Below are 12,431 nucleotides of genomic sequence, written 5' to 3' on the forward strand. Positions count from 1 at the left end.
TACCTGTTTTGCCATGGATATATTTTTACTGGTAAGAATACAAAAAAAAAAACATAGCTCTGTAACTGGTGTGAGTTATAATTTGAACAGGAGTGCACTGATTCGTATTAGTAGAAAATGCAATTACGATGAGTAACACTGAATGATTAAAGCTAAGTTGGCTTGCCATATTTAAAAGTTACATCAACTAAGGGAGGGGTCAGACTTCGGGAAGTTCAGGCACCTCCCAAATTTGTTTTGTAACAAACTAAAGGATCAAGCATTGTAGCTACATTTTATCTGACGAAGTAACAATTGAAACACGCTGTTTATCACATTCATAAGTAAGGTGTTTACTCAACAGAGTAAGCCCTTTTTAGTATGTGAACCAAATTTGTGTAGGCTACAAATAACCACTGGGTAGGGAAGAACGGGGTAATGTGAGACATTGGGTAATGTGAGACACCCCCTGTATGTAGGCAACGGATTTTATCACTCTATAACAATTTTGCTTTAAAGCTTCTACCATATCCCCATCTACCATGAAGAATAGGAATTCCTAGTGCTGTGGAAAGCATGTTTTTTTTCCACAACTATACGTTTTTTGCATGTAAAAGTATTTTTTTTTTTGCCGTCAACTTAATCAACTGTTGTGCCAAAGCAAATTTATTTAAGTAGAAAAACTTGTATCATACATGTTGATGAACTACTAACATATAAAGCCATGTGATGATGCTAGCTGAAGTTTAGCCTGAATTGCTAAAAAATAAAAATCTTCTCTAAAAATCTCCTCTGTGTCGTACACAGTACAAAATGACGTGTATCTCCTGTACGTATCTCCTGTACAGTACAGAATGCGTTAAGCTTGCTAAATTTACATACATTTTCGATCACTAGAAGTTTGCTAGTTTTCTCCCCTCGACTAAACTTTCTGCACCGGCACCGGCACCGGCGGTGACACCCAAAAGGCAGAGGAAGATGGCGTCGGACAAAAGTTTGAACGTCAAAACATTAGACCTCAAGACTTTTTTGAAAAAAAACAAAGAAAAAAAATTCATATTGTGCATTTCACAAATTTATAAGATAAATAAGATGGCCAGCAACTGTTATGTAAAATTAGGTTGTGCAGTTTTTTTTTTCAATCTCGTGTTTTTTGTGATGTATTTCTTTTGTTTTTGAGGAGTATTCAGCAGAAGTATTCAGTAGTTTTCTTTTTTTTACTCATAAAAAAAAAATTTGGTTTAAGATTTTTGTCCTTGTTAGTCAACAGTAGGAAGTTCATAATACTATGCCTGCTTGAGGGATAGAAAAAAAAAAAAAACATTCTGTCTTTTATCCACTTGTTGCAAACCTGTGTTTCTTTCTTCTGTTGAAAATAATATATTGAAGAATGCTGAAAAGCAGCAACCATTGACTTACATAGTATTTTTTTCCGTGGCTGCTTTGTTTCTAACATTTTTCCAAATAACCTTTTTCAACTGAAGAAAGTAATTCTTGTTTTAGAACCACTGAGGAAGTTTTCATTTTTGGGTAAATCCCTTTAAGATACTGTAACTTTGTTTTGTTGTAAGTATGTGCTCAACTTATGCTTTAAATAAATGCCCTCTGTTGCCATCTGGCGTATAAATTTGGTATTTCTTTTTTTAAAAAGTACGTATAGCTGCTGTGACAAAACAGTATATTTTACGATAATTTATGATTTTATTTTAGCCTGGTTTAAGCTGGACATAGCTGGTTTTGGCTGGGCTCCCAGCCTGGCTAAGTTGGTCAAGCTGGTTTTAGCTGGTCATCTCCCAGCCTAACCAGCTAAGACCAGGCTGGAAATAGCTGGAAACCAGCCTGGAAGTGGCCAAAACCCCTCTAAAACCAGCCTGGTTGACCAGCTAAAACCAGCCAACCAGCCTAGGCTGGTTTAAGCTGGATTTTTTAGCAGGGACGTAATGTGATTATAATAATTTCATTAAAATAATGAATAAAAATAAAAATAAAGGAAAGAGTACCCATTCATTATTCTGTAAAAAAACAAGGCATCTGAAAATCTGTTAGGTAGGAAACAACAGTTTAAAAAGTAATGATGCAAATACCTGAACCAGAATTGTTGGCCTACCTGTTTTACTGAAAAGGGAAGTTTATTGTGCGTTTGATTTGTGCAGGCTTCCGTTCCCCTTACCGGTGGAGTTGTAAATCAGTACGACTGTAGATATTTTGATATTTTCTGTATAATATTTAGATGCATTTAATCATTAAAGTGAAGTTGAAGTAGTCAGTCAAGTAAACATTATTTTGTTTATATAACAAACTTGATTAAATTATTTTTAAGAAAATGGCATGTTTTACTAGCTTTTAGAGTAAGTAATGGATTGAACACAGAGACTGAAAAACCTAGGTTTAACACAATGCGTGAAGTTGTGAATGTGCATTGCAGAGCTGGTGCACATACAATCATCAATGTTATGTCTAATATAAAACATATTTGTACGTTTTCATATTTTAGGTTATTTTCCTTTTTTTGCAATACCTTTTGTTTGACGCCCCTCGGTCCATGTCCACACTTGCATTTTATCTAGCATTTCTAAAAAAAGCTCCTCGTCTGCACTACATCTCTGAAAACACACACCACGTGACCACACACACTCTAGCATGCTCTTCAGCGTGTGTGGACGTTTGAGCTCCAGACAATCTGCAGGTGCTTTAAAAGAAGCACACAACAGACAGTTAAGTAAGTATATATTGCTGGATTTAATCTCATTTTAGTTAAAAGTGATATCAAATTCATCTTGTCTATATTTAATGACTCTTTGGTCTTATTTATTATTTGAATCTATTTGCTACTTGTTCTTAGGTAACGTGTTTTACCTAAGTGCAAAGATAAGTTAATATATTAATTTATGTAATTACGTAGACTGATTCTGCACATTTGGCTGACTGCTTGCCTTTGTTTTTTATTGCATAAACTCATTGTTGTAGAATATATGAGTATTGCACTTGTAAAAATGTGAGTTTTTCTGGAGAAAGCAAAAGATATGCGTTTTAAAACTAAAATGTTGTGTAAATGGGGCCCAATGCTCTTCCTTTCTTGTATTGGAACTTGTGCTTGTCACAGTCAAGAGGAACAGGATGACTACCAGGCTCCATATACTGCAGTCTAAACCTTTCACTGGAGTCGGTCTGTGAGACAAGTGATGCAGGGTACCCTGCTTGGCCTGTCACTACATCTGAGAGCTCATCCAGTTTTGTGGCTTCAGGTCCATAAGGCGCTGGAAACTTCAGCAAACGGCCACTCCAATTTTGCTCTGCGCCTGGAAAAGTTCTGTATATATATATATATATATATATATATATATATATATATATATATATATATATATATATATATATATATAGACACACACACACAAACACACAGTTGAAGTCAGAATTATTAGCCCCTCTGAATTATTCGCCCCCCTCTTTATTTTTTCCCCAATTTCTGTTTAACGGAGAGCTGATTTTTCTCAACACACTTCTAAACATAATAGTTTTAATAGCTCATCTCTAATAGCTGATTCATTTTATCTTTGCCATGATGACAGTAAAGAATATTTGACTAGATATTTTTCAAGACATTTCTATACAGCTTAAAGTGACATTTAAAAACTTAACTAGGTTTATTAGGTTAACTAGGCAGATTAGGGTAATTAGGCAAGTTATTATATAATGATGGTTTGTTCTGACGAAACAATATTATCAGACATACTGTGAAAATGTCCATGCTCTCTTAAGCATGAAAAATCCCTATCAATCATTGTATCATTTTATAGCAGTCATCTACAATTGATTATATTGAATAGTCAAATGACAGAGAATCTTGATACAAACATATATTTTAAGAGTCAGTGGCATTGACTTGAATTGTTTTTATCTGACGTTCCTTTAGATGGTTTTAAACTGATTCTGATACTTAAATATTTCTAATATAGTGTGGATAAAACAACAAGACCATGGAAGAGGAACATCATAACAACACTTTAACATTTTTGCAAAAAGGAAAACTGACAACCAAAGCATCTTTCTCTTGCCCCAAATGTGGAAAGAGTTTTTCTCGTCTGGACAACTGCAAACAGCATCAAAAAATACATAACAGGGAAAGAGATCATGTTTGCCTGCAGTGTGGGAAGACCTTCATCACATCCGTCAGCTTAAAGAGACACCAAAAACTTCACAGTGGAGTGAAACCTCACACCTGCTCTCAGTGTGGAAAAACCTTCACAGAAACAGGCCACCTTAAGAAGCACACACAAATACACACTGGAGAAAATCCACACATCTGCACACACTGCGGAAAGAGTTTCAGGCAAAATGGAGATCTCAACAAGCACTTAACGATTCACACAGGAGAGAAACCACACGCTTGCAAACAATGTGGAAGGAGTTTCACAGATACGTCACATCTCACTCGTCACATGCGTGTTCACACTGGAGAAAAGCCATTTCACTGTGATCAGTGCGGAAAGCAGTTCGGCTCATCATCAAATCTGAACATTCACCTAATAACCCATACGAAGAAGAAGCCTCATGTGTGTTCTGTCTGCGGAAAGAGTTTTACTCGAATGGACAACTGCAAAAAGCACCAGAGAACACACACCGCTGCCAAAAATCACATGTGCTTTGAATGCGACAAGACCTTTATTACAGCCTTCCAGTTAAAACGTCACCAGATCATTCACACTGGAGAAAGACCGTTCACGTGCACTGACTGTGGAAAGAGCTTCACACAAAAAAGCCACCTTAACAAACACAGCCAAATTCACACAAGAGCTAATCCTTAGGCCTCAGGACTCCTTAAAAAACATCACATTGTGCATGCTATGGATATATGAAGCAAATAAGATGACCAGAGCAACTGTTTGTTCAATTAATTTGTGTTTAAAGTTGTTTTCCTTAAGGAGTAGCAGAAATGCTGGTAACTACAATAACAGTACATGAGTAATGATGTGTTATGCAAACTAAACATTACTTAACTTTAACTACAGCATGAGTCACATGAGTTCATGTGTGAATAACGGCTACCTTAATTACTTGTTAGTATATGATTGCTTGTAAATTAATGTTTATGCTTAATTTAACCATAATGAACTCATGATATGTTCATAATTATATCATGACTTTACTTAGAGGGGCACATCATCATTAACTCACTCTTGAACTCCTTGTATATGTTCGTCTAGTGCGTTTACACTGAATAACAATAGAAAAGTGTTCTGTCAACATCAACACGAACAGTTTAAGCACAGGAGTTCATGAGTAGTTAAGGATGAGTTAATGATGATGTGCCCCTTCAAGTAAAGTCATCATAATTATAAATTAACAGCTCATGAGTTCATGTTGGTTATATTTATCTTAAACTTAGATGTTAATTAATACATTAATTAAGAATCATGTACTAACAAGTAATTAAGGTAGACAATATTCACATATGAACTCATGTGACTCATGTTGTATTTAAAGTTAGTCCATGATTAGCGCACATAATGACTCATCCTTAGTTTATGATAAAGTACTTCATAGTAAAGTATGTTTAGTTTACATTTTAATACATCATTATTCATGTACTGTTTTTGTAAAGTGTTACCGAAATAATAAATGTATTAAATTGTATTTTTCATATAGAAAATCCAATTGAAGAGTTTTGTCCTTGTTAGTTAACAGGTTTTAAGGGTTGAGGTTCATTATTTAATTAATGCTACCTGCATGAGTATCATTAAATGTTCAAGAGGGTTGTTAAGGGATAGTTTACCTCAAATTAATAATCTGTCATTACTTATCCTCCACTTGTTGCAAATCTGAGTTTCTTTCTGCAGTTGGTCACAAAATAAAATATTTTGAAGAATGTTCAAATACAGCATTCATTGACTTCCATAGTATTTTTGTTCCTTTAATATCACTTGTTTCTAAAATATTTATAATAACTTGTTTTTTTGTTCAACAGAAGAACGACATTCATTAAGGTTTAGAACCACTGTGAGAAATTTTTCATTTTTGGGTGAACTGTCCCTTTAAGAGCCAGTAACTCACATGTTAAGGGTTAAATAAGTTTTTGTTGTAATAAGTTTCACTGTAATTACTGTATTGTATATGGTTTCTAAATATACACATGCAGAACTTTAACACCATCTTTTAATTTCTTTTCAATCAATGCTCTCTGTTGCTATTAGGAGTGCCAAGAGCTAATCCATATAGGCCTCAGGACTATGAAATAAATGGGATGACAGAGCAACTTTTTTGTTCAAATTAAGTTGTGTTTTCAATAAATCTCATGTTTCTTGTGGTTTATTTCTTTAGTTTTCTTCATTTGAGGAGTAGCAGAAATATTAAATTGATTGGTTTTATTGTTCAAATAGAGAACCTGAGTTTCTTCTGTTGAACACTAAAGCAGTAGCCATTTACTTCCATCATATTTTAATAATAACTTGTTTTTGTTCAGCAGAAGAACAACAATTCATTAAGGTTTAGAAAATTGTCATTTTCCGGTGAACAATCCCTTTATGAGACAGTAATTTGCTTGTTAATGGTTAAATAATTTTTGTTGTAATATATTTCACTGTAATTACTGTATTGTATATGGTTTCTAAATTTCTACACATGCAGAACTGTTACGCTCTTATTCAGTTTCTTTTCAATTGGTCTAAGTAAATGCTCTCTGCTGCCATCTAGTGTCTAAACCTGTTATTTCCTCATTTCTTTTTATTAATTACTCTTATCCAGCAGATGGCGACAACATGTCACAATGCATGATATTATGAAACTATGATTTCATTGTACTGAAAGTAATGTGATTATATTGCTTTCGTTTAATAGAGAATAACAAAGGAAAAGGATCTGTAAAGGTTTACTTTTATGTTTTTAAAAAGAATATAGGCCTTCCCTCTTTGTAAAATAAAATAAACATTAAATAAACAGAAAAATTCAGTCCAAGGCAGTCAAAAATGTGGAAAAAATATACAATTTTAAACATTTTTCCCACGTTTTTTGAGTGTCTAGGACAGATTTGCTGTTTATTCTGATGAATCCCTTACCAAAAGAGCACCGACACGTTATTTAAGCTACCTCTGAGCACTTTTTGTTTGACTTTGCTTTCACATCAGCATTTGATAGTTAATTCAAAGCCTCTATAACAGTGCAAATACAAGAGACCTGAATCAGAAAAAATGCAACATGTTTAACAGAATCCGTGTAATTGGCATGCTTGAGTTTCTCTTGCCACCAGGCGGCGCAGTTGTAAAGTAACATATAACATATTTGTTAAAACGTCTTTGAATGCACGTAATCCTTAAAGCGATAGTTCATCCAAAACGGAATAATTCTATGCTCGTTTACTCGCCTACCCTGTATCACTCTTTCAAAAGCTGTTTGACTTACTTTCTCTTCTCCTTATTTTTTTCTTCACTCTACGAGCGTATCGTTTCATCGCGTTGGTGGTATAGTGGTGAGCATAGCTGCCTTCCAAGCAGTTGACCCGGGTTCGATTCCCGGCCAACGCAACATACTTTTATAAATCAATCTGCCGCAATGTTGACTTCAATCCAAATCGTGACAATTATAGAGTCTACTAGTATACCCACTGGCGAACATGCTGTTTCTGCTCTGAATCTCACTGGGCTTGAAATCTCACGTGTAATGACTCAGTGCTCTGCAGCCCCGCCTCCCATCAAACTCCACACACACAACTGTTCAGAAACAGCTGATCCCGAGCAGAGCATCATCACAGTCCGCAATGTCATCCGAAGAGCTCGCACGGAAGCTGCAGCGCAGGCTGGACGCCGACACCAATCCCGGTACACAGGACGAGGAGACGCCGGTGAAACCCGCCACTACCATGAGCGACGACACAACCTCTGAACTGACGGAGAAACTCAACCGCAGACTGGACATCCACGACGGCACCGCGAAACCCAAGCAGATGAAGGTGTTCAACCCATACACCGAGTTTAAAGAGTTCTCACGCAAACAGATCAAAGACATGGAGACAATGTTTAAAAGGTGAGTATGGTGTTTTAAACATTTATCTCTATGCATACAGATTTAATCGAGTTAATGAAGGTGTGTAATGTGCTGATATGACTTGTGGTGAACATTATTTTGGGTTATATTGAGTTTGTGTGCTTGTAGTAGACAGAGAAAGAGAGGGGGAGAGTTTTGGGATCACCGTGTTCCTGCGTAAGAAGGAATCTTTATGAGTCTTTTCAGCTCATTTTTGATCCATTTTTTTTAAATGTTATTTTTATTTTCCTTAATCAATACAAAAAGCAACAACAATTATAAAGACTAAAAAGAAAAAAGGAAAAAAAATGAAAATGAAAAAAAAGACAATTTTTTTAACTACCATTATCACTTCAGTTCCTAGAGCATTATACATGGGTCAACAATGTCACACATATATATGTGACCAATGGGCACAGGCAATATGGTGATCGTGCAGACGATGTCAGGGTTATACCTTCAAACTGTTATCCTTGGCATTTTGCAATTTTTGATCCATTTTTTTCTTAAGTTAGTTATGTTATAAGCATGTTTTTAATTCTAATTAATTTTAAGAATTTTATTAAAATAAAATATTACATAAATTAAAAGTGGACATTATTAGCATAGTAACAATAAAATATGAATTTATTAAAATTCATATTATTTAATACTATTTAAAATGAATAGATGACAAAAAATCCTGGTTGCCTTAAATTTTTAAGCTGAATCAAATTACATTTTTGAGTACATTGAACTTATGTTAAGCTGACTTAAAACAGCTCACCAACAAAACAACCTTTAAACAACCTAAAACAATCAATTTACAACATGATTAACTTAGTTCAATAAGTTACAATGAACTAAAAACATATGCTGTCATGACTAATTGATCATATATTTTTTTACAGTTTAGGAATTTAACATTAAAAATAAGTTTTTTTTTTATATTTCAAAGTTTTTATGGTAAGTGTTGGTAATGTGATATAAATATTAAATATTAATGCAGTTAGAGTGGGAGTAAAATAGATTCCTATGTTTGTGTATGTGTGTGTGTGAGAGAGGGAGAGCGAGCGAGAGAGTGAGTGAGAGTGTTTTGGGATCATTGTGTTCTTGGATGAGATGAAATTTTAATGCTCATATTAAATCCCTGATTATTCTTGATTTTTTTGTGTGTGTGTGTGTGTGTGTGTGTGATCTGAGTATTATGGGAGAAAATCTCTTTCTCTCTGCTTTGGTGCTATGCACATTGCAATATCGTTCATTCATTATTAATGCAAATTGACTATTATGATTATTTTATTTAAGTACTGCATGAGTAGAATCTCTCAATAAAAGCAGGACAGACTAATAAGACAGAATTCTCACATTAAATTAGCACAAATTCCCTCTTTGAGCATTCTCACCGTGCCAAGATAATGTTTTACTCTAGGGTCCCTCTCGCTCTCACCCTCTCTCTCTCTGAACAACCATTGTCCCGCTTTCCCTCATTATTTTAGTACAAGGGTCCACTCACAAACTCTACGTCCCCATGGAACCCACTCAAAGTGCAACAATGCCATCTTTGTCTGTTTGTGTGTGTGTTTACAGCGACTCAGAGGAGTCTACGATGAGAGAAAGTCTCTTTCGTTTCATGCAGAGATGTGAAATGGATTAAAGTTTAAAAAAGTTTATTTATGTTTTCTAACTAAAAAAACAAATAACAAATGATCCACCGTTTAGTGTGAGGAGAATTCCTGGATGTGCATTCCACCTCATAATTTTTCTCCCTGCACATCAACTTTTGCTGACAGATCACGGTTTTACCTGAGTTCATGGCTTTTTTTAGCTGATCCCAATGTTAATTTTGTCCTACATCAGCTTTAAGATCAAGCGCATGACTTATTGTACATAATATATGGGTTTAGCATTTGGCTGTTAGAATTTTAAAGCATCATCAGCACTCTCTTTATCAAAACTGTTAGATTATAAACTGTATAAAGAAAACAATCTCAAAAAGTATTTAGTTTAAAACAATGGTTATCAAACTGGATGTCCCATGAGGCTTTGTACGTCAGGACCGTTAGGTGTATCTGTTTGAGCCAGAGAAGGGCACACTCTGGCCCACTTCACATCAGTTCAACCCAGTTTCATCAGAGATGGAAAAAGATGTCATGTATTAGAGGAAAATGGGTCAAAAGCAGAGTTAACACACTCATAAACATAACACACACATACACACTTCTGAATTAGCACACTGCAGATAGATATATTCATGGATGGATGGACAGACCAAAAGATGAATATATAGACATATTGTAAGATAGATAGATAGATAGATAGATAGATAGATAGATAGATAGATAGATAGATAGATAGATAGATAGATAGATAGATAGATAGAACAGCAGACATAGATGGACAGAAAAAAAATGGATAGCTGAATGCATTTTAGGACTCATATAAAGATGGATGAATGGACAGGTGAAAGCATGGATAGATGGACAGATAAATATGTATAGCTGGATGCATTGCAGAACTCATGGAAAGATGTATGGAAAGATGGATGGATTGATGTACAGATAGATGGGGAGACAGACAGACAGACCATTGGATGAATAGAGGGATATATGGAAGCATGGATACATGGATGGATGGATGAATGGATGGACAGATAAACATATGAATGGACAGAGCAATGAATAAATAGATGGACAGATTGATGGATGGATAGATAGATGGAAGCATGGATAGATGGACAGATAAATAGATGGATATATGGACGCATTGCAGGAGTCATGGAAAGATGGATGGATGGACGGATAGATTGATAATTAACAGATAGATTGATGAATGGACAGACAGACAGACCATTGGATGAATGGATGGATAGATGGAAGCATGGGTACATGGATGGATGAATGGATAGAAAGATTAACATATAGATGGATCGATGGTTGGACAGACCAATGGATGAATGGATAGACAAATTGATGGATGGATGGATAGATAGATGGAAGCGTAGATGGATGAACGGACAGATATATAGATGGATAGCTGGACACATTGCAGGACTCATGAAAAGATATATTGGCCGATGGATGGATAATATACAGATTGATGGATTGATGGATGGACAGATAAACATATAGATGGATGGGCAGTTGGACAGACCAATAAATAAATGGACAGACAGACAGATTGATGGATGGATGGATGGATTGAAGCATTGCAGGACTCATTGAATAATGGATGGATGGATGGATGGATGGATGGACAGAAGGATGGATAATATACAAATAGATGGATTGATAGACAGACAGACAGACAGACTACTGGATGAATGGATGGATAGATGGAAGCATGCATACATGGATGATGAATAAATGGACAGATAAACATAGATGGATGGATAGTTGGACAGACTAATGGATGAATAGACGGACAGATTGATGAATGGATGGATAGATAGACAAATAAATTGATAGATTGCTGGAGGCATTGCAGGATAGATGAATGGAAAGATAAATGGATATTTTACAGATAGATGGATTGATGGATGGACAGATAGACAGACCATCGGATGAATGGATGGACAGATTGATGGATGGATGGATGGAAGCATGGATAGGAAGTTTGGATAGATAGAAGCACATATGTACAAATGGATGGATGAATGAATAAACGGACGTATCACAGTTTCATCAAAATATTAAGCACATCTGTTTTCAACATTATAAGGAATTGAGTTGATAATCAGCATGATTCTGAAGGATTTTGTAGCCCTGAAAACTGGTGCAATGATGCTGATGCTGCACACATCACAGGGAAAAACTACTTTATATATAGTTAAACAAGCCGTCATAAAGCATTCAATCTGACCACAAACATCTGAACGCTACTATATAAATATAATCTATGATTTCTATGTACAAATGTGCAGATTTAGCTCAGGGAGGGTGTTGACCTGGAATGTGTCCGGCATTCATGCGGCAGAACCCACATGCCACTCTCATCCTCCTCTTTCTGATTGTTATTCTCTCTTTTCTACAGCAGGTCAGCTTTATTAACCCTTACCTCCTTCATGCCGCTTCAAGTACAGTAGCTCACAAAGGCTTCTCATAAGCGTATCTGCAGTTCACGACAGATCCAGGGTCAGCCTTTGTACTGGACTGCAGTGCTCTGAATGCCAGGCTCTATAGCTGAATCTGTGCCCCGAGCCTTGGCATCTATAAATACCACAGCAGGAAACCAGAGAGGACAAAGCGAACGTCCACACACAAACACATGCCTCGCACCCGCAATTACGTCAGGCCAGTTTGTGTTTTCGTGCATCCACACACATTTCACTGCCGGGTGTGTAGGAGTGTGTTGCCAGTTGCTGAAAGCAGTTGCTGTTGTGGTCAGCAGATTCACAGTTGTCTTTTAATCAGGACGGGGCGAGTGTGAGCATGTCTTGGTAAGCATCCTTCACA

At 35.9% G+C, this 12,431-nt stretch overlaps 1 protein-coding gene, 1 long non-coding RNA gene and 1 other non-coding gene across 4 annotated transcripts in view; 2 read left to right on the top strand and 1 right to left on the bottom strand.

The window, feature by feature from the left end:
- LOC147833750 (uncharacterized) lies at window positions 1-12,310 on the bottom strand. The gene is made up of 2 exons (XR_015509872.1): window positions 12,034-12,310; window positions 1-3,289 (listed from the first exon to the last, which is right to left on the bottom strand). It is a non-coding gene; the product is annotated as an uncharacterized LOC147833750 (long non-coding RNA).
- On the top strand, window positions 7,428-7,499 carry trnag-ucc (transfer RNA glycine (anticodon UCC)). The gene has a single exon. It is a non-coding gene; the product is annotated as a tRNA-Gly (tRNA).
- Window positions 7,695-12,431, top strand: part of efhd1 (EF-hand domain family, member D1) — a 24,125-nt gene continuing 19,388 nt past the window's right edge. Inside the window, exon 1 of one of the 2 annotated variants that reach the window (NM_001305594.1) lies at window positions 7,695-7,998. In NM_001305594.1, coding sequence (NP_001292523.1) covers window positions 7,733-7,998 — 266 coding nt within the window. In that variant the 5' untranslated portion in view covers window positions 7,695-7,732. The remainder of the gene's footprint in view (window positions 7,999-12,431) is intronic. The other variant, XR_015508376.1, reaches the window with a different exon arrangement.

Source organism: Danio rerio, chromosome 15 (genome assembly GCF_052040795.2).
Source record: "Danio rerio strain M-AB ecotype USA chromosome 15, GRCz13ab, whole genome shotgun sequence".
Taxonomy (NCBI): domain Eukaryota; kingdom Metazoa; phylum Chordata; class Actinopteri; order Cypriniformes; family Danionidae; genus Danio; species Danio rerio.